Source organism: Triticum dicoccoides, chromosome 7B (genome assembly GCF_002162155.2).
Source record: "Triticum dicoccoides isolate Atlit2015 ecotype Zavitan chromosome 7B, WEW_v2.0, whole genome shotgun sequence".
NCBI lineage: Eukaryota > Viridiplantae > Streptophyta > Magnoliopsida > Poales > Poaceae > Triticum > Triticum dicoccoides.
In genome coordinates this window covers 512,601,850-512,624,880 of record NC_041393.1, presented here as the reverse complement: position 1 = coordinate 512,624,880, position 23,031 = coordinate 512,601,850, and the positions used below count along the sequence as shown (strand labels likewise).

The following is a 23,031-nucleotide window of genomic DNA, read 5'->3' as shown; positions in this document are numbered from 1 at the left end:
AGAGGTGAACAGGGCAGCCGCTGACAAGGCGGCGAAGGAGCTGGAGGCGGAGCAAACTGCCCGCCGAAAACACGACGCTCGGGTGGGCGAAGTCGAGCAAGAGCTCAAGGACACCAGTACTAAGTGCGAGTCCTTGGAGCAGAAGACTTCGGACCAAGCATCCGAGCTCGCCAAGGCTCTCCAGGATATCAAGGAGGCCCGGGTTGAGTCCCGGAGCTCCCGCCAGGAGATCCAGCAGGCGAGGCAGATAGCAGTTGGTAAGGCTTTTCTTCTGCATAGTAAATTTGCAAGTAGGAGATATATCTTGCTGACCCGAGTTTGGAGTTCTCCAGGCGCGTTTGCGGATCTGCCGAGGAGTGTTGCTGACACCGCAGAGTTCTTCCGAGCCAGAGCATCCGACGCCCCTCAACGATCAGCTGAAGCAGCTGACCGAGCTGCATAGGGTGGCCAGGTTGGCCATGAAGGATTTAATAGTCCAACTTTGGCCAGCCGAGCCCATGCCCAGCAGCTACTTCGGATTCGGGAAGCGTCTTGTCAATGCGCGTCCTCGGATTGATGCCATAAAGTGGTCGGCATGCATAGAAGTTGCCCACATCAAGATGTAATGGGCGAAGATGAAGGCCTCCGAATTTGCAACCTTAGGGCCACCCGAAGTCAAGGATCACCGACAACCGGGGCGGTACTTCAGCGAGGTCCTCGAGGGAGCTCGAATTGTAGAGGGCCAATGTTCAAAGGATATCATATTTCAGTAATGGAGTTCGGGTTGTAAAAACCATGTAATGAACTCATGATGTGAAATATTTATGCTTGCACCTTTTGATATTTTTAATTTATCCTGTTGTTCGGTCGTTATATTTCTGAAGATTGCCAGTCGTCGGCTTCCTCCCCGTGAAAGTATTTCTGGGGTGTTCACAAACGCGTACCCACTCTTTATCCAACGTCTTGGTCCGTGGAGGAGGCGTCCGCTAGATGAACTAGGCAATCAGACTATACGGCTTTATTATCTTCACTTAGCCATAGGAGTCCATTGGTGGGGCTAAGTACTAGCCCCTGTTGCGTGCACGGCAATTCGGATTACAGCGCCTTTGCAACATGGTCGGTCGAATCCCGGCCCCTTGTATGACACGGCATAAATCGCGAACAATTTGTAGTATAACACTAAGTCCCCGGACCGCTGACCAACTCTCGCATATCATGACAGTAAGTTTTCAGCTTTCTCTACTGAGGTACTTGACCGGATGAACCGGAAATACGATCGCAGTAGTTCTCCCTTTGCTACCTTAGCCGAACTCGCGAAACGTAAGGTGGCAAACACAGGAAGCAGGAAACCCAACTATAGACCGAAGACATGATTTGGAGCCGATGCATATAGTGCAATACCCGGGACATCGAAGAGTTCCCTATAGGCGGTCGGGCTTAAGAATGTGCAAGGCCGAATATAGCCCCTGGTATGAAGGTCGGGCCGAAGCGTGTATGTCAGTCGAAAGTAAGAAGGGAATGCAGATGATGTTATAATATTAGTACCAAACAAAAGGTGGTGATCATCAGCTTCCTTTATATCCTCATTAATATGTCGAAGCGTGTTTCGACATACAATGCTATAATATTGAGGACATGTTACATGCCTAAAAATTTACATAAGGGAAAGTGTAACACATGGCCTAAAAGTAATGGTTCGAAGACTCCAGTGGTGCTCTGCGGCACGTCTGCGCCGTTTCTCCTTAGTAATGAATCCTTTGATAGGGGTATTTGATGGTTGTCCGTAAAGAAGGGAGAGACTATCCTTGAAAGGATCCCTGATACAACCATAGAGCAAATAGGGCTCTTAATGAACCTGAAGTGAAGAAATGTATGAGGTCCAAATGGGGTCAACCGTACTATGGACTTTTTCCGCAGTGTGCCTCCGTACTTGCCCAAGGTATTTTGAGTGCGTAGTTATGTATGCACGGTACGTAAGCCGCAACCTTATGGGGCAGTCGGCGGAGGCCGAACTGCTAATCGAGGTCCGGATCCATCAAGTTATCGCAGTGATGTGTGGACCAGACTCATTTAGAGATGTCATTGGCTTTAACGTCTGACAAATTATTTGGCTTAATGAGGCCGCCATCCAGTTCGAGCGCAAGGGCCGCGGTGTGCTCTTCAGTATGGAGGGAGCGCTCCATATTTCCATTGACTGTAATAACGCCACGTGGTCCAGGCATTTTTACCTTCAAATAAGCATAGTGCGGGACTACATTAAAGCAGGCGAAAGCAGTTCGTCTGAGAAGTGTGTGATAACCACTGCGGAAGGGGACGATGTCGAAGATCAGTTCTTCACTTTGTAAGTTGTCTGGGGAGCCAATACTACCTCCAATGTTAATGAGCTCGTACAACGGGCCTCCACACCAGGTATCACAACTTTGAAGGTAGTGTTACTAGGCTTGATTCTTGATGGGTCAATACCCATCTTGGAGACAGTATCTTGATAGATCAAGTTGAGACTGCTGCCGCCGTCCATAAGGACTCTAGTGAGATGGTATCCATCGATGATTGGATCAAGTACCATGGCGGCCGATCCCCCGTGACGGATACTGGTTGGGTGATCCCTGTGAGAAAAAGTGATCGGACAGGCTGACCATGTATTGAATTTTGGGGCGACAGGCTCTACGGCGTAGACATCCCTTAGTGCGTGCTTGCGCTCCCTTTTGGGAATGTGAGTGACATAGATCATGTTCACTGTTTTCACCTCAGGGGGAAACTGCTTTTGGCCCCCTGTGTTTGGCTGATGGGGCTCATCATCGTCCTCACTTGGAGGTCCCTTTCCCTTGTGTTCGGTATTTAACTTACCGGCCTGTTTGAAAACCCAACAGTTTCTGTTGGTGTGGTTAGCAGGCTTGTCGGGTGAGCCATGAATCTAACAGGGCCTCTCAAGGATTTTGTCCAAGTTGGATGGACCGTCCTTGTTGCCTTTGAAAGGTTTCTTCCGTTTACTAGATTTAGAACAATTGAATCCGGCATTGACTGTTGTATCATCTGCATCATCATTATTGCTCCGACGATTGTTTTTTCTTGCGGCGTGGTTTACCATTACCGTCCCTGGCATCAGAGTGCCCGAGTCACCGGAGCTCTTGCTTCTACGAGCCAACCAGCTATCTTCACCCGCACAAAAACGGGTCATGAGTGCAGTTAAAGCTACCATGGTCTTCGGCTTTTCCTGCCCGAGGTGTCGGGTGAGCCATTCGTCCCGGACATTGTGTTTGAAGGCCGCTAAGGCTTCGGCATCTAGACAGTCCATGATTTGGTTCTTTTTAATTAGGTACCGGTTCCAAAGCTTGCGAGCCGATTCGCCTGGTTGCTGGATTTTGTGACTTAGGTCATCAGCATCCGGTGGCCGGACATAAGTGCCCTGAAAGTTGGCTCGTAAAGCATCCTCTAAATCTTTCCAGGTTCCAATGGAGTTCTGTGGGAGGCTGTTCAACCAGTGCCGTGTTGGTCCTTTCAACTTTAGAGGAAGATATTTAATGGTGTGGAGGTCATCTCCACGAGCCATATGAATGTGGAGAAGAAAATCTTCAATCCAGATGGCGGGATCCGTCGTTCCATCGTACTGCTCGATGTTTACGGGTTTAAATCCCTCCGGAAACTGGTGCTGCATTACCTCATCGGTAAAACACATAGAGTGTGCGGCACCTCTATACCATGCAACATCGCGGCGGAGTTCGGATGACATTTGTGTTCGGTTCTGACCCCGATCATGGTGGCGTTCATCGTGCTAGGCTTGATGGTCGTTATCTCATGCCGGGGCACGGCCTCTTGATCCGTAGATAGATCTGGTCTGACCGACTTTATTGGCCAGGTCCTGATGTGAATCATATGTATAGCCCGCAGCTGATGTCTTCTTGCCTCTTCGGCGAGGGGGGGCGGGTTGGTGTTCGGCTTGATGTGTCGTTTTGTCCCGTCCATGTGGTGGTTGGTCTGGTTGATCTGCATAATTGTATTTCGACGGTATTGGGTCAAGGGCTTCATCGTTGAACTATGGCAGCAACTTGCGCTTGGGGTAACTTTTTACTGGTCACTTGGGGCCATACTCCTCGGCGGCCAGGACATTGGTCCACCTTTCGTTGATCGTATCATGTTCAGCTTTGAGCTGCTGATGTTTCTTTTTCAGGCTCCGCGCGGTGGCCATGAACCATTGCTTGAAGCGTTCTTGTCCGAGAGGTTCCTCTGGGACGATAAAATCTTCGTCACCAAAGCTAGCATCCTCTTCGGAGACTGGCATATAGTTGATGTCCTCCGAATCTTCATGATCAGCATGTTCGGGGCTATACTGACCCTCCTCCCTCTCATCCTGTTCAGACGTGGGCTCAACGGGATGTTCGGTGTCTTCGACATTATCCGGAGTCTTATTGTCTCCGGTGCCGGTATTGGTATCCCTCGCCCGACGCGATCACGCGCGGCGCCGCTGGTGCCGACACTTTGGTGGTTCGTCGATTGGCTTGTCCTTGTCTGGATCTTGGGTGGCCTCGTCATCCTTTTTATCAGGTGTGTCCACCATGTATACATCATAGGTAGAAGTGGTTGTCCAACGCCCTGTGATAGGAGGGCCTTGGCCTGGCTCGGTGTCGACATCGTCGTCCATACCGTAGATGTCTTCGGACGCATAGTCCAGCATGTCGGTTAAATCCTCGACAGTGGCTACTAAGTGGGTGGTGGGCAGGTCATAAAAAAATTCCCCGCTCTTAGCCCCCAACCCATGCTGGGTGAAGTTCGGAGGCAAAGCTTTCGTAATGGCGAGAGACCGCATTAAGCCCAATGCTTCGTCTAAGGGCGAGAGCCGGATTAGAGTCTGTGGATCTTCAGGGCTGGGTTCGGTCATAGACACCTGGTCGGGTCTGATGGACGCAGACCTCGATAGTTCGGAGTTATCCAGAGGTGACTCCAAGATCACATTTGGGTCTATGATTGGAAGTTCCATGATGGAAAAGTGGCCGGCGGGGCTGATCCTCCCGTCTTTGGACTATATGACCTGCTTCGGATCTAAGGCCGAGGCGGGTGTGAATGTCGACCCCTGGACGGGATCTAAGAGCAGATCCGAAGAGCTTCCTTCATGAGGGCAGGGGGCGGCGACCGAGGCCGCGGACCCTCGAAGATCAGATCTCCTCGGATATCGGTGACGTAGTTCAGGTTTCCGAACCTAATCTAGTGGCCGGGGGCGTAACTGTCGACCTGCTCCAGGTGACCGGTCGAGTTGGCATGAAGCACGAAGCCGCCGAACACAAAGACCTGTCCAGGAAGAAAGGTTTCCCTGGACACAGCGTCATCGTCGATGAAGAGGCGAGCCATCAATCTTTCTATTGACAACACAGTGAAGCTCTCAATGAAAGCACCAATGTCGGTGTCAAAAACGGCAGATCTCGGGTAGGGGGCCCAAGCTGTATGTCTGAGGACCGATGGTAACAATGATCAAAGGGACACAATGTTTACCCAGGTTCGGGCCTCTTAATGGAGGTAAAACCCTACTCTTGCTTGATTATATTTGATGGGTATAGGGATTACAAGAGTTGATCTACCTCGAGATCATAATGGCTAAACCCTAACTTGGCTAGCCTATCAATGTTGTGATCCTGCCTCCGGTCTAAACCCTCCAGCTTATATATATACCAGAGGGGCCTAGGGTTGTACAAAGTCGGTTCAAAAGAAAGGAAATAGTATATCCGGACACCTAAACTTGTCGTTCACGCATATGGGAGTCCCAACCGGACACAAGAGGTGGTCTTCTTCCTTGTATCTTGCCAGCCCATTAGTCCGGCCCACATCGAATAGACCAGACGCCCGAGGACCCCTTAGTCCAAGACTCCCTCAGCGAGGGCCGCCTTAGGAGGTGCCACCCGCAGTAGGCCTGGACCGTCGTCACGCTCCGAAGGGTCACCTCCACGCGCCCCAAGGGGAGCACCTCCCGGTCGTCGACGGCTTCGCCCTCGCTCTCAAGCAGCCACTCGGCCTCCTTGCTGCCCCCGCTGGTTTCGCCGTCGGATGCGCTAGTGTGGCAGGCTTCAGAGGAGGGGAGGAGCCCTTGACCTCAGCTTTCTTCTTCTTGGCCTTCTCGTTCTCCTCAACCGCCATCTCGGGGCTCCTGCGCAGGTGAAAACTCATCCGGGCTGCAGGAGCCGAAGAGCAGGGGTCGATAGGAGGGGGCGGAGGAGCTTAGTCATCCTTGGGGTTCTAGCTCCTCCTCTTCCGCTCCCTGACGGTGTTGCTGCTACTGTCGCCTCCTTCGCGAAACGCGCCTGAGCGGCCGCCCAAGGGCACGCCGCAGGCCACGTCAGCGCCAACGGGTGTGATGCCCTCCGCCGTCCACTCCTCGAGAGGCTCGTCGACCTCCGCGGCATCGTCTCCTCCTCCCTTCGCCGACACGGGCTTGGCCGGCACAACGCGAAAAACACTTCCATCATCCTCGTCGTCCTCGCCTAGCCGTAGCCGGTGACACACCGGCGGGGATGATTCCTCACTACTAGGGAAAAGCCTATACACATAATCTTACCAGCAGCGCGTTTTAAAAGAAGGCACTGCTGCAATGTAGCAGTAGCGCATTCCAGCACAACACGCTGCTGAAATAAAAGTAGCAGTAGCGCGCCTCCTGTAAGCCGCGCTACTGTTATAATTCTGACGACCCCGCCGCGAAGCTAGTTCTAGCAGCAGCGCGTTAATTCAAAGTGCGCTACTGTTATATTGTTTAGCAGTAGCGCCTTTCCCTGTAGGGCGCTACTGCTAAAACTAGCTATCTCCCACCCCCACACTCTCCTCTATCCGATCCACTCACACTCACACTCACTCGATCTCCCTCTCAACCCCCCCGCGCCGGTCCTCCCCCGCCGGCCACCCCCGCCCCTGCCGGAAGCTGTCGCCTACCCCTCCTCCCTCTGCGTCGCCATCACCTCCTCCTCCTTGCTGGACTCGGTAGCGCCCTCCTCCTCCTCGCCCCTACTCGCTCCGTCCTACTCTCTCCTCCCTCCTCCAGTCGCCCCTCCTTCTCCCTCCTCCCTCCTCCATCCACAACCCCTCCTCCCTGCTACATTTTGATTTAGTAGGCTAGTTCATATGCAACATTTTGATTTAGTTCATATGATTTAGTTGATTTAGTAGACTAGTTGATTTAGTTGATTTAGAACATTTTGATTTAGTTGATTTAGTAGGCTAGTTGATTTAGTTGATTTATACAACATTTTGATTTAGTTGATTTAGTAGGCAAGTTGATTTAGGTGATTTAGTAGGCAAGTTGATTTAGTAGGCTAGTTGATTTATAGAACATTTTGATTTAGTTGATTTAGTACGCTAGTTGATAGCTTTGAAGATTTGGCACCACCTAGCTAGATCTTAGGATTATAATTGTCCATCAAATTGCTTCTCGCGGAAGAAGAATCAAATTGCTTCTCGCGGAAGATTTGGCATTTGCCTGCTAGCTGTTGATTCTATTATAGAAGGTGTTAGTAAGCTATGAAAATATAACTGAAGAAGAACCAAAAATATCACATGCTACTGTTTTTCTTTCCTGTGAAGTGGATCGTTAATCCTTTGCTCATATTGCTTTAGGGAAATGGCGCCACCACCACCACCACCATGTCGACTGTGCAAGTCACGGTGCGCCAGCAGCCTTGCAACTGGCAAACTGTTCGGCATCTACTTCCGGCCAAGTTTTCGTCATGCGGCGGTAAGAAATTATATGAAATGTAACAACTATTTTATTTTTAGTGTTGGGATTACTGCATTGTGTCATTTTGCTTTTTTTACACAGATCGTCCCATGCAATGTGAGGTTGAAATTCAACAAGCTGACAGGAGACACTGTGACATTTGAGGCTCCTGGGGGGCCGTACACTATGGAGGTCGAGAAAGGACGCAATATGTCGTAGATTGGAGGAGATGGATGGGCCTGTTTCCTCGCCCGCATGCGTCTTACTGGTGGTGAGTTGATCTGTTTCTCCTTCAGAGCAGAAAGACCCAAGCTGGATGTCATTTATATCAACCTGGTAGAAGATAATGAAGATGACGAATATGATGAAGATGATGAAGATAATGAGGACCCACTCGATGAAGATGATGAGGACCCACTTCATGAAGCCACCGTAGCTCAAAGAATGAGGCTGAGCGAGGAGGTGTGCAACCTATGGGACATAATTCCGCCACGTCATGACTTTGTCGGGGTGCCATTCATGACCCGCCTGACAAGTACCATGGTCGATCGACATGATATGGTATGTTATACTTACAAATGCAAATTATCCGATGATATGCTTAGTGTAGAGTCCAGTGATATACTGTGTGGAATCTAGTCGATGATATGCTTTAGTGTAGAGTCCGATCACATGCTTATTAGTGTAGAATCTAAGGAACTATTAATAGTGTAGATAATCCATATATACTTATTAGTAGAATTCATGCTTAGTACAAATGTGTAGTACTCTGTCTTTTGATAGTGTAGAAATGTATACTTAATAGATATATATTTGCAAGAGTATGTGCGAGGCTATTTGTTAATTGATATGTTTTTCTTATTCAGAAATTGGCAAAGAGCCTATCTGTGAGTTGTGGTATCGAGTCTGATGAAGAAGGCTCAGCTGGACTACGCCTTACCGCAAGGGGCTCCGTCACAACCTGTACTTACCGCATGGACACGGACGGTCGCACACACTTAAACTCGGTTGGGTGGAAGAGATTCCTCGTTGGCAAGAATCTTCGTGTTGGACAGGCCATCCTAATTACTATCAGGAACACCCACCGCCCAGGCTTGAGGATGATGATCGTCGTCGATATCATCTAGAACTACATATGTGTGTGTGTGGCTATATCATCTGGAACTACATATAATAATCATCGTCGATATCATCTAGAACTCATATGATGACCGTCGCCGATATCATCTAGAACTACATATGATGATCGTCGTCGATATCACCTAGTACTTCTTGAGGATGCATGTTGACTATATATGAAATTGTTACGAGTAATGTGGAACGGAGGGAGTACTATCTAGTACCTATAATGCTTTATGAAATTGATATCTAGTAGTACCTAGTATCTAGAAATTGCGGTTTATTAAAACTGAAACGGGGTAGGAAGCGGCGGGGGGGGGGGATGATGAAAGCTATAGCAGTAGCGAGGGGCTAGAAAACCGCTACAGCTAATTAATAGTAGCGCGTTCCAAAAAAGCGATGCTGATATAGTCAACAGTAGTAGCACGGGTGCGGACCACGCTACTACTAACAGTTAGTTGTAGCGTCGTAGTAGTAATGCGACTGCCCGTGCTGCTGATAGCCTCGAAACCCGTGATACTACTAGGGTTTTCCCTAGTAGTGCCTTGTTGCTCTCCTCCCCTGAGCCGGAGGCCTCTGTCTCCAAGGAATCCTCGAGGAGCTCCTCGGGCCCCTCAAGATCTGTCTGGATCAGACCCCTCTAATCGAACTAGGCATCGCGCGACGGGCTCAACCATGTTGGACAGGCTCTACAGCAGGCGCGTGCCGTAGGGCACCTCCTCCGCCTTCCCTGAAAATAAAACTTCCCAGGCTTCAGCCACTGCTTTGGCCGAGAGGTGCTCCTATGCCAGCCGGCCCGGTCATCGGCTCCCGTGATCTCCCACACCGAGTGTGAGCGTTTCTGCAGGGGCGTGATGCGATGGGTGAGAAATTCTTGGGCGACCATGCTCGCCGTAAGCCCGGTCTCCATGGATCCGCCAGCCTCGTCAAGATCGGCCTCAGGGCAGCGTCCCCGAGCTTCTTGTGTTCCCAACGAGGAATCTTCTCGGCCAGCTCAGTCGTGACCGCCAGGAGAGGGCTAGTCCGCAGGGCATCAAAATGAAATCAATGCGACCTGAGATTCTCCACCTTCAAGATCTTCATGTCGATGAAGATCTTGCGCATCTCGTCGTCGATGCGGAAGGAGGCACACCCCGAGCGGTGGTTTCCCGAGGAGAAGACCCGCAGGCTATAGAAAGTTCGGAAGAGCGCCATGGACGACATCACTCCCAAGAGGGCCTCGCAGAAGTGCATGAAGAGAGAGAGGATGAGGATGGAGTTGGGTTGGAGATGGAGGCAAATCTTGTAGTGCTCAAGGATGGCGAGGAGAAAGTCAGAGAAGGGTGACACCAACCCGGCGAAGAGCGCGTCGAGGAAGACAGGGACCACCATGGACCCGAGGTTGCGCTACACGTGCGAACTTGGCCAGATCTTGGTGGCGCCTCCATCGTGGTACGCGTTGGCCAATAAGGGGCGAACCCTGGCCAGCCTGTTCTCGATGGTGATGGTGGACGACAGCAAGGCCGGACTGAGCTCCGCCGTCGGGGCGCTCTTGCTGGAGGAGGCCTCGGCAGTCGCAAGCTTCTTGCCGGGAGCCATGGCGGCGGATGAGATTGGGAGTTGGAGGAATAGGAACAAGGAAGCGCTCATGAGCAAGACAAAGGGCGGGATGGAGACGGGGCAATGATGTGCATGAGCCCTGCGGTGCATGCTTTATCCCCAGGACGGCAGTTATCGAGGCATTGTGGGGAGTGGTGGTGTCACGCCCCGTAAAAGCCGCCACACGTCGCCTCTAAGCCCGACAGCTAGATGGCCCCCGCACCGCTTCGCCCCCAACAGGCGGAATGTGCATGTCGTGAGCCCGGGGCTACTGTCGGTCCAGTGGGAACCAGGGTACCACGGCTTGCCTGACTCTGGCCCAAAGGACGACACTTGGGCCGGCCCACGACAGGTGGCCCCTGCCTCGTCCGCTCCGCAGGGATCCGCCTCGCAACGGGCATGCCTCGCGAGGCCCCTTGTCGTCAGGAGCACTGCCGAGGCCACCAAGTACCGGGTTGCCTCACGAGGCTTCCCTCACGAGGCCACCTCACGATGCAGAACGTACATTGCCAGCCACGGGGCTCCGCGCCCATCATGTGGATGACATCCCGCTGTCAGGATAAGGACGACAGGGCGTGACCAAGGCCAGTTTCCATTCTGGTGATAAGGGAGCAGCAACGTCTGTCTCCCCCAAAGCAAGTCCCAAAGCATTTCCTCTTTGGTCAAAGAAAATCAGGACGGATCGGCACGCCAGGGCAGAGGTCATCGCTGAGCCCACCCGCACATCATGAAGACTACTTTATCAGGCGGAGACCGCCTTTAGTCAGGAGAAGCATGGGCGCCTATCCCCCTTTGAATTGCAACACTGTGGGCACCCTTTCCTGCTCATATTTTAGGGGAAGAGGACTAAGGCACTACAAAAGGGGCAGAGTCGCCTCCACGTAAGGGGAGAGAGCCATTCTCCCCACCTCTTGGGTACCTCGAGCCACAAGCTCTCCATTATAGAGCAATCCAACACAGGCAGGAGTAGGGTATTACACCAACACGGTGGCCCGAACCTGGGTAGCTCGCGCGTCCCCTTCATGTCCGGTGAGAGCCAGTGTTCCCGTCGCAGTCCCTCTGTAGTTGTCTTCATGTCTTAGGTCGGCGAGCAAAGCCCCCAGAGTTTGAACCCTAGTTCTTGGAGAAGTTTCTTAGACGCAGATCCTAGACTCCGACAATGTGTGGATGTGATGATCATTGATTGTAACCAAATAATCCCACTAGTTCGATAAACCTTAAGGTTATCCACTTTAGGGAATTTGCTGCTTCCTACAAACCTCTGTTGGCCCAACACCTTACTAGATTAGAGGAAGCAAGTATTTTTCCTGACGCCATTAACGGGGAGATATTTTCTATCACCAAGGTCCCACACTTCTTTACTTTACTTTCTTGTTATCTACCTTGCTTAGTAACTTTTTATTAGTTCTTATCTTGATTTTCTACTTTCCAAAAACCCCAAGAGAACATAAAAGTAATTTTATTACAACAAGTAATTACTTTTGTTTTACCTTGTTATCATGGCTAGTTCTTCATTTTTCACTACTTCCCTAAGCTGGAAGTTCTCCACTTTAATCAAGAGGATGGAGAAATTTTAAAGGATGTTTGGTCTAGAATCTGAGATGCTCAAATAGACCTACTAACAAATGTTCATCCACTATGCTTATAATAAACTTATATGTTGGATTGACCCCTAGTCTCGCACCATTCCATGGTGTTGGTTGTCCCGTGTGTTCCCCATTCCTTGCCTAGTAGGGTTGGATCCAGGTAGAACATGGCACCTGTGACCGGGTGTATGTGTGCATGGGTCAGTATCCGGAATGCCTGGTCTTGACCGAGGTGGTTCCGCTCCGGTGTTACTCGTGTCTAGGTGCCTAATTATCGGACAACATGTGCTTCTAGTGTCGACGGTGGGTCGACCTTGGGTGCTAGGGTGGTGGGCCTTGATAGTGAGGTTGTGCCGATTCTATGGCGAGTAGCGTGTCAGCGGGGATGGCGCCTATAGAAAGGGGAGGTGTGGTGGGTGATCCTGGTGTCCTCACGACTTTAACGTTTACGACTCCATGATATGGATATGTAGGTCTCGTGCCGGCAAGGCGTGCCCTCCCTCGGGTTGGGTCGAGTTCAATGGTTCCTCAGGTGTGTGAAAGGATCGAGATAGACCTAGAGGGGGGAGTGGTTAATAGGTAAAATATAAATTTTAATTCTTACTTAGCAATTTTTGGCAACAATGCGGAATATGAAATAATTGTAAGGTTGAATCTAGTGCTAAGCAATATATTCAACTACAACAAAGTAGCAACATAAGCAAGCACAATGAGATGTAAGTAAAGATTAAGAGACAAATAACCACAAGTGAAGAGTTAGGATTAGGAATAACTGCATCTCCCTAGACAAGGATGTATGTCGATGTTCACTTCCTTAGAAGGAAGCTAATCGCCGTTGGGAGGGGCGGATGTTACCACAAATGCACATCAACACCATGAAGGCTCGCCCTATTTCTTCCCTTGAGACAACACCTCAAAGGTGTTTCTCAAACACTAGTGGTAGACCGTGAGGTAGTCTCCAAACCTTCACAAACTTTTCAGGGGTAACCACAATGAACGATTCCTTTTTAATAATGCGGGATCCCTATACTCAAGAACAAACCGAAAAAGCCTATGCTTCATATCTTTGTTTCTTCGTTCTCTAGCAATACAGAAGTATGTGGTCCAGGTTGCACACACATATAATTCCACGGTGACTAAAACATGTGATATACTTGACAATCATGATTAGTCCCTTATTTTTATTTTATCAATAACATCAAATATGATTAAGGGCCTGATTGCACTTTCAAGGTGGTAGTGACGAGGATCCAAGCAAAGGCTCTGAGCTTTGGCACCAACGATGGTGATGCCTACGGGTGTCACTTGCCTCTTGGGGTTGTCATTTTGTGTTCCTCTCGGAGTTAGGGTTCCAGGTGAAAACTTTAGTTCATCATTTTAGGCTCGGTGGTGGTGACGCTTTGCACCGTTACCCTCTTGAGGGCATTGTCAGGGAACTCAGGTACCTTCTGTTTGCAGCGTATCAACGTCTTTGGGCGTTCTTTCATCCTGGCGTGATGCTTCTTCGACTCTGGTTGAGTGGATTCATTGGTCTCCTATCCTTTAGACGTGCCCGCTTCATCGCCGTCCTCGGTCGTGTGGCAAGATCTTTTGCCCCACTTTACTTGGGGTTTGATGATTTGCCCCATGCCTGTCTCAATGGCAAGTGGCCCCGGCCCCACCCGTCATTCTCGAGGGGGGGGGGGAAATGATCAAAGTGGGAAGAAAAGCGGGGCAAAAGATCAATTTCCTCTCCACCACATGTATCGGTGGACGTTTGTGCTTTATACGTAAAGCAGGGTGAAAACCTGTTTCAAGAAAAACTTGAAAGGTCTTTTTTTTGCGGGAAACTTCGAGCTTTATTCAACTATTATCTGTTCCCGCACGATCAGCCAAAAAGCTGGTCATGAGGAAGCCAGGAGGGGAGTCCATCCAGCAGTCGGTGATCCCCAAGGTGCAAGCATGCTTAGCACACAAGTGGGCCGACATATTGGAGTTTCTCAGTACATGTTGAACATCAAAAGAAAGAAAAGATAAGGCTAGCTCTTCTATTTCTAATAAAAGTGGCGCTACAATGGAGCGCGAAAACCGTCGCGAGTGCCATAGCTGAACCAGTTCTAGACAGTCTGTTTCCATGAGCACTTGCGAAAAGCCACGAAGCTGTGCGAATAACACCCTATCTCGAAGAGCAGACGCCTCGGCAATCAACGGGTCCGTGATGTGGGTGTAGGGCTTACTCCAGGCAGCCAAGAAGGTCGAGGAAGTCCGTGCCACTCCTCCAGCTCCACTTCTATGTTCAAGCGCTGAGACACTAGCATATGTGTTTATCTTCGTCCAGCCTTGATCCGGTGGCTTCCAACCATAGCCAGGTAGAACCTTCGTCTGTTCCAAAGGTAATTCCAACAAGGAGAGATTTTCTCTTATACGTTTGAGTGATTGCGCCGGGCTCATACTTGCTTTGTCATGCGTTATGTTGTTGCGTGAGGTCCAAATAGCCCACATGACCGTAATAATTTTTGCCCGGTCACTCTCTAAGAACCTAGAGTCGCAAAGAATATCCCTACACCAAGTCAGAGGGTGTAGCTCCGGTAGCTTGATATGTAGCCATTCTCTTGCTTCTGTCCAGAAAGATTGAGCATGTGAACACTTGATCAAAGCATGCATCATATCTTCATCTGCGCCCATGCACACCTTGCATCTTGCCAAGGTTGCAATATGTCTGTGTTGTAGTGTTTTTTCCACTGGAAGGATGACACGGAGGACCCTCCACAAAAACACACGCACCTTAGGTAGAACTTTGAGCTTCCACAGACAGGTCCATAACTGTTTATTCTTCTCTGAAGATTCTGTAATCGCCCCTTCCTCTAGAGCTAAATGCTCGTTATGAGTCATTAGCGCACGATACGCTGACTTGACAGTATAGGAGCCCGATCTCTCATGGTCCCAAGCCCAATAATCATCCCCACCTCCATTTCTGAGTGGAATATTCAGGATAGTATCAGCATCCGGTGGTAGAAAGTTTTCTCGAACAAGATCAGCTTTCCACGACCAGTTCACATCATCGATCAGGACACAAGATGTATATGTGATGTACCGATCTGCGCATCAGGCCGCAGCGTCAGCTTGCCTGGTAACCATTCGTCCTGCCACACACGCGTGGATGTACCATCGCCGATCCGTCGTATCAGGCCAATGTCCAGTGCCCCCCTTCCCGCGACGATCGCTCGCCAGGTAGCCGAAGTGTTACCGAGAACAGTGGCATGCATAAAGTCTATGTTAGGGAAATAACGACCTTTCAACACCCGTGAACATAATGAATTCGGGCTGGTGATAAGCCTCCAGCCATGTTTCCCTAACAGCGCCACATTGAAGCACTCCAAATCATGAAATCCCATACCTCCTCTGATTTTTGGAAGCAACAAAGACTTCCAGTCTATCCAGTGTAGAGATCTTCGGTCAACGGAACTGCTCCACCAGAACTTTGCCATCGGTGAGGAAATGTTTTTGTACACTTTTTTCGTGAGTTTAAAACAACTCATAGTGTAGGTTGGCACCGCCTGTGCCCTTGCCTTGATGAGCACTTCCCTCGCCGCGCAAGACACCAATCTCTCTGTACCTCCATTCAGCTTTGATCTAACCCGTTCTCCAACAAAATCAAAGGTGTCTGAGGTAATTTGTCCAACTGTTGTGGGGAGGCCCAAGTATCTTTCAATGAAAGCCTCAACTGAAATACCCATCGCAGTTTTCACAATGGTTCGTACTGTACTTGGCGTGTTTGGACTGAAAAATATGGAGCTCTTCTCCTTGTTAACACATTGTCCCGAACACTCGCCATAAATCCTGAGAATGTTATTTAGCTGCTCAGCACTCTCCAGCTTAGCTTTCATAAAAGTGGGACTGTCATCTGCAAACAGTAGATGATTAATCCACGGTGACTGGGTGCACACTCGAATCCCCTTGTCTACATAAGCTCCACCAAATCTGTTCAGTGAAACCCTCAGCACACAATAGGAATAAATAGGGTGACATAGGGCATCCTTGCCTGAATCCCCTTGAAGGGGTGAAAAAAGGCAACAACTCCCCGTTCACTCGTACTGCGAACCGCACTGATGTTACACACTTCATAATCAGTCGGATAAAGGTCGAGCTGAAGCCCAACTTTGTCATAATCGCGTGTAGGTAGTGCCATTCGACACGATCATAAGCTTTCATCATGTCCAACTTAACATCACATACCCAATTCTTTCCTTTCCTCCTTTTCTTCATTGCATGGATACTCTCATGAGCAATAAGAACATTATCTGTAATGAGGCGCCCAGGCACAAACACACTTTGCTCCTCACTTACAATATCGTCAAGAAAATCTCTCATCCTATTAACAATACATTTTGCTGCAATCTTGTACAGAACAGAACAAAGAGAGATAGGTCTATATTGGGTTATTCTTTGTGGGTGCCAAACCTTTGGAATGAGGGTAATGGATGTATCATTCATACCTTCTGGAAGATTGCCTCCATTCAAAAACCCTAACACTGCCAGGATTATATCATCTTTGATTAATTGCCAATGCCTCTGAAAAAAAACCCGCAGTAAAGCCGTCCACGCCGGGTGCTTTTGATGGGGCCATTTGAAACAGCGCCACCCTCACCTCTTCTGCCATAAAAGGCTTATCTAGGTGTGCGTTCATAGGTGCTGTCACCCTAGGTGGAACTAGATCCAACAGTCCATCCAGGGGTCGGACTCCTTGAGACGTGTACAATGTTGTATAGAACTGTTGCACCTCCTCATGGTCATCTTCCCAGGATTGGCATACCGACCCATCAGCTCGCACAAGTCCCTCAATTTTGTTCATCCTTCTGCGTTGAGCAGCCTGTGCGTGAAAAAAAATTGTGTTCCTGTCTCCCTCGCGCAAGTAAGGTACTCTGGACCTCTGGCGCATCCATATTTCCTCCTGATGAAGTGCCTCATGTAGCTGCTTGACGATGGATCTCTCTTCATCAGTTGGCCCACGTCTGCCCGCACGACTTCTAAGCTTGTTCAAGCTCTGTCAGAGTTTCCTCACCTTCGCCGTCAAGCTGCCGAATTCACGCGCGCCCCATGTGGATAGTGAGCTCTGCATGTTGTTAAGCGCGCTGATTACTCCCGTCAGACCCTGCAGACCAGCTCCTTTTTGCCAGTTATTCAAGACAACACTATCGTAATCTGCATGAGTCTACCATACATCTTTATAGCGAAACTGCTTCCCTCTTCTTCTCCTTTCGGCCACATCCGTACGTAGTTGGACCAGGACCAAGCAGTGGTCGGAGTCCGTAGTACTTATGTGCCAAACTTTTGAGTGCCCAAATGTCTGAATCAATGCTGGGTTCCCGAACGCTCTATCAAGTCGTGCCCTAACATTATCACCACCCGTTTGACCATTGTCCCACGTGTACTCTGTTCCAGATCATCCCATGTCTTGGAACAAGCAATCATCAGCTGCCTCACGGAACGCACGCATTTGCCATTCAGGCCGGGCAGCCAGCGAAAAATGTTCCGCGGCATACAATGTTTCATTAAAATCCCCTACACATACCACGCCTGGTGTTGGATAGAAAACAAAGTCTGCAAACATCTCCAACTGTGGTGTCTGTCCGAAACATGAGGGGCCCCATAAAAACCTGTAAATCTCCATTTATTCCGGTGCAAATTATTATTCTGCACCATCACGTCTATGTGCCCCGAACTGAAACTCTGAAGATCCACCTGAACATCATTTGTCCAGAATAGACCAATGCCCCCACTTAAACCATCGCTATCAACTTCAAAATAGCCCGCAAATCCCAGAAGATTTTGCAGACTTTGTACCCTCTTCGCCGCAATTTTAGTCTCCATCAGAAATAAAAGACCGGGCCCTTCTTGCTTCACCACACTGCGAAGCTCGCGAACTGTCGCTGGGTTCCCAAGCCCGCGACAGTTCCAGCTGAGGCAATTCATTGAGCCTGGCAGGGCTGCACCGCAGCCTCTGCCGTCTCACCGGAATTCACCGGGGTAGGTTTCTTCTTTTTTAGCAGCCTCCCATCTTCACCAATTTTCTCAGAGGAGTCCGATCGCACCTCTACATCACCCTTTTGGCCTTCCTCTGGGTTGTGTGCCTTTTCCATCAGCAAGGGTATGACCCTTCTGTACTCTGGCTTCTTCTCCTGCGGCCCTCCCTTGCGCTTATTCAGGTTTTTGTTCTTGGCCGGAGAGTTAACTTCAGCTCCTTTCTTAGCTGCATTTTTCGAACCTCTTGTCTCTGCTTTATTCTTTTGGCTGTTCGATTGTTCCCGAGACGAGTTCTCACTAGCACTCTGTGCCCTGCGATCCTCCGGTGCCCGCAGCCCTCTTCCAAAGGGGAGATCCCGATTGGCATCTCGAGTGCCCGGAGTCAGACAATGCAGATCTGAGTGGCCCAACCTTCCACATGAGAAACAGAAGTGCGGAATATTCTCATATTGGATGTCATACAAATCCGTCTGTTTCCGCCGCGCTGACTCAATCAAGATCCAGCGCCTCAATGGTTTGTCCACATCAACTGAAACTCTAGCTCTAAGGTAGCCATTAATATGATCAAACTGCACCCCAGATGCATGCTTGTCAATCTGATTCGCTATTGCAGCACACCACTTCTCTCCCCGAAGATTGAAGGGCAAATTGATAACCCTTGCCCACATATGAAGCTTGGTAAAACTCAGTTCAGAAGGCCGCATGCACTCATCAAACTCCGGCAAGACGACGACGTTTTTACTTACATGCCAAGGCGATCCTTCCCAAACTCGATCTCGATCTCTCTTGCTCGCGAACTCAGCCACGAACGTGTTTTCCCCTACCGATCTGAAGTTCAGACCTTTGGGGTTGCCCCATGCCGGACGAAGTGCGCTGATGATCGTCTGTATGTGCAGAACGCATCGGTGCAGAACTCTCCCCGCTATCATCCACTTCTCCGGCTGACCGTCCTCTCTGTCATCGAGAACCAGCGTTGTCGCCTCTTCTTCAGTAATATCCAGTTTACCTAGGGCCTCCGCCAGCTTCGCCCTTGCCGCGCCCGGCGACAGGGGCTCTTTCCCGTTGCCATGCCCCGCTGATGAAGCCATCACTGGGATCACGTCCGGTGCGCCACGCCGTAGACCCGCGTGCGCCGTCGAGTTCCACCTGCAAAACCCTAATCGCCCTTGGCGGCACTCCGGGAGTTTCGGGGGAAAAACTTGAAAGGTCAGGCGCTAAAACTAGGTACCCGGGAGTTTGCCAAGGTAGTCAGAGCTCAGAGTACCAGGCCATTTAGAAACACCTCAAGAATGACGGTTACCTCGGAGGTTCCACACATGGACACTCGAGATGGCAGACATGATAAACAACATCAAAGAACAATCAAGCTCTAGCTCTACTTCTTCCTATATCAATACCAGAACCTCCTCTACCTCTACAAAACTCGGGGTCAAGGCACTCTTACTCTTGCCTTTGATTCCCCATTCTGGATTTTAGCATCAAAAGGAAACCATACTAGCAATAAAAAGATCACAACTAGCTTGTTAAGTCTCTGAATAGCATCAACAGTTTTGCCTATCTGTACATTACTATTACCAATCTTTACTCCTATCTTAGATTACACAGAATTAAAAAACAGTTGGGAAGCACAATAATACCCACAACTATCTCCAAATTCTTGTACTTCGCTCTATTAACAGCCTTGCCCATAACCTTCCGATCACTATCTGTTCTGCCACTAGATCTCCTTTCCTCCATAGATATATCTTTTACCTTTGCTCCTCATGAAGTTTTCTTTCCTCCTTCTCCAGCACCCAAATTGGATTCTAACTCATGATCACCACCTCCATGTCCATTATCAGACTGTCCACTACCAAAACTTTCTGATACAACTTCATGGCATAAGCCTCAGCATCCACATCCTCTGCACCTTCTAATCATACAGAAAATTGTTCACTTTATGTAGCAGAGGTGCATGAATGCTTGTTTCTCCAAGATATCTACTCGTCTGGAATGCTTATGATTTGTGCCAGTTAAGTTGCTTTGGGGGAAGGCCTCTCTTTTGCTCAAAAGAAAGGTTAAGTTACTTTGGTTTCCATTTAAATTTCGGTGAGGTGTGTAATGACTAGATTAGCTCATGTAAACTTGTTACTTAATGGTTGCAGTGCAATGAAGGAGTTAGAGCATTGTGGTTGGCAGAAAATGGCGTACACCTTCATAGGCAATGGCTTTCTATTCCCCCCTCGAGCCGAGATCAAGGGTTTGTCCAGTACTGCTGCTTATTCATTGTTTGAGTTTGCATCAGCTAATTATGTGTTGTGGTATTGCGAAGTACTGTTAACTTATTAAAACTTGTAATGGTGGATGTATCTTGTTGACTTGTAATTGTGTCTAATTTGTGATGAATGCACTGTTATTTAAACTATGTTTTCCTTAAAAATCTCTAAAAGCTCAAACTGATGGGCACAACCAGTGACTGGTAGAAACATCTGCCTGTCAGTGTAGACTACCCCTCCACACAGACTGGAGATTAGCGACAGGTGCTAGACCCATTAACTTGTAACTCAACATAGCACACGAAGTTTTCAAACTGCAGGAACATAGTAAACTGGGTACTCCTATATAGTACGGACTGAGAGGATAAACTCTATTACTTTCCTATTGCCAAAGTAATGCATCTATCTCACCACTAAAAACAATGCTAGAATCAACTTGTGACAACTACTACCATCTAATCATCCTCATTGGACTCGGAAAAAAAGTCTTCTAAAAGAGCACATATCTGACACCCATCCCAAATAACAGCCACACCCAAATCCTTTTTTATTTTAAAAAATTGAAGTTGTCCTTAGAAAAACAAACCTCCAATCACATGGAGTTCCATCCCTTTGCAGCAGGAAGAGGTGGGATGCTCTGCTCATTTCTGAAGAAGTCATCAGGATCCACCATGGCCTTGACTGCTGCCAACCTCTCAAAATTGCCCTTGAAGTACTTCTCCCCCCAAACTCTAGCCTTTGCATAGCTGGTCACATTGTCGCCCAATTCATTCCTGCCAAGATCCAGGTCTCTGTAGTTCACATACCCAGTTCTTGGGTTCTTGGATACATATGGCTCCATCTGCTTGTACAGACCCCTGACCCAGGCCATATGCTTATCAAACGCATCTGTTCCATTCTCAGACCAAGAGGAGTAGTATTGGAGGTTGTACAGATTCCCCTTCCGGTGAGGGAAAGGCGTCGCAGACGGCGCGACGCTTCCCATTCTGCCGCCGTAGGGATCTAGGATGAGGATCCCGGCTTCCTGCTTCGCCAGCCATGTCCATGTGCTCTCCCAGACGTGCCATGGGATTGGCACTTGCACGTAGTCAGACTTAGCTTTCACATAACTGTCTGGCTTGTTACCCCTGTCCAAGAGCAGCTCTAATGGCTTGGAGCTGGAGTGGAACGCGAAGTACATGGTGGATTGGATCCAGGTGATCTCCTCGCAGTCTGCTCGCACCATTCCAAGATCAGAGAAGTGAGCTCGCATGAGACTGACGAGGCGGTCGCATCGGCCAAGAAACAGGGACTGAAACTGAGCGTCCTGGTTATGCACGACGACCCGTAGGTAGAGGTCGGGGGGCAGGGCGGGCGCGATTTCTTGCCATTTGGCTATGAGATGGGTGGCCAATTGTTTTCTTGACCGACGGATGGTGAACACCGTGACCGACTCCGGCACACGCACGAGCCGGAGCTTCCAGGACAGCACGACGCCGAAGCTCTCGCCGCCGCCACCCCTGATGGCCCAGAAGAGATCTTCCCCCATGGTGGTCCTGTTCAGGAGTCTCTCGCTGGCGTCCACGAGGACGGCGTCAAGGACGTGGTCGGCGGCGAGGCCATACCTGCGCATCAGCGTGCCGAAGCCGCCGCCGCAGAGGTGGCCGCCGACGCCGACGGTGGGGCAGACCCCGGCGGGGAAGGCGAGCGCGCGGCTCGCGGCGGCCACGGCATAGTAGAGCTCGCCGATCGTGGCGCCCGACCCGACCCAGGCCTCGGCGCGCGCGGGGTCGACGCGGACGGCGCGGAGCGCGGCGAGGTCGAGCAGGGCGAAGGGCTCGCGGGGGTCCAGGGAGAGGTAGGAGAGGCCCTCGTAGTCGTGGCCGCCGCTGCGCACGCGGACGCGGACGCTGTGCAGACGGCCGCAGCGCACGGCGGCCTGGGCGTGGGAGGCCTCTCCGGCGGCGACGATCGCAACAGGCCGTGGGGTGCCGGGAGTGACGAAGCGGAGGTTCCGGACGGAGGAGAGCAGGAGCGGGGAGTAGGACGGGGAGGGCGGGGTGTGGAGGAGATTGGGCGGGATGGCGGCGGCGAGGCAGTGGAGGAACGCATCAGCGGTGGATGCGGCGGAGGAAATGGATGTGTTGCAGGGGAGGATGAAAAGGGCCAGGAGGAGCCGCAAGATTGCCTCTGTTCTTGACATGTTTGATGCTGCTAGTATGCGACCTTGCCTCTATCTGGGAGCAACTCTCGCCCCCTTGGATGCCTGCATTTCGGACATGTTTGATTGCTAGCATACTTCTGTTACGGCCCCTCCTACTTCTTCAGCTACACCAGGCGCTGCTACTTCTACGACCAAGGCCCAGACGGAGATTGAGGCCCATGGCCGACCGACGCGGGCTCGCAAGGGGAGTGAGCGGTACCCGGCCCATAGCTGGGTCACTGGCTGATCGAGAGGGATATGTACCTGCGAGCGTGGAGAGGGAGGCAGGCTGGAACAAGACACAGGCGGCGGCTGGCTTCCTCCTACCCCCAATTCCCCTTTCTCCTACCCTAGAACCCGAGCTTGTATCCTAAAATTCAGTCTGTAATCGAAGAAATATCCTGAACCTTAGATCGAGAACATAACATTTGGTATCAGCAGCCTTTCCCACCCACCACCAAACACTGGCAGGCCGATTTCCCTCCATTATCCAGACTCGCCACGGCAAGGCAACAGCCATGGAGGAAACCAACAAAGCTCTGGCGGATCTGACGGCGGCCATCAGCGCTATGTCAGCTCAGATCAGCGAGATCCACCCGGTGGTTCTCGAACTCCAAGGGTGGAGACCGGCAATTGAGC

The 23,031-nt window shown here is 50.3% G+C and overlaps 1 protein-coding gene across 1 annotated transcript; it reads right to left on the bottom strand.

Moving 5' to 3' along the window:
* Window positions 1–20,396: 20,396 nt before the first annotated feature.
* On the bottom strand, window positions 20,397–22,469 carry LOC119341651 (berberine bridge enzyme-like 8). Its single transcript, XM_037613520.1, has one exon. It carries the CDS (start codon window positions 22,390–22,392, stop codon window positions 20,803–20,805), a length of 1,590 nt encoding a protein of 529 aa, XP_037469417.1. The 5' UTR covers window positions 22,393–22,469; the 3' UTR covers window positions 20,397–20,802.
* Between the last annotated feature and the right edge of the window lie 562 nt (window positions 22,470–23,031).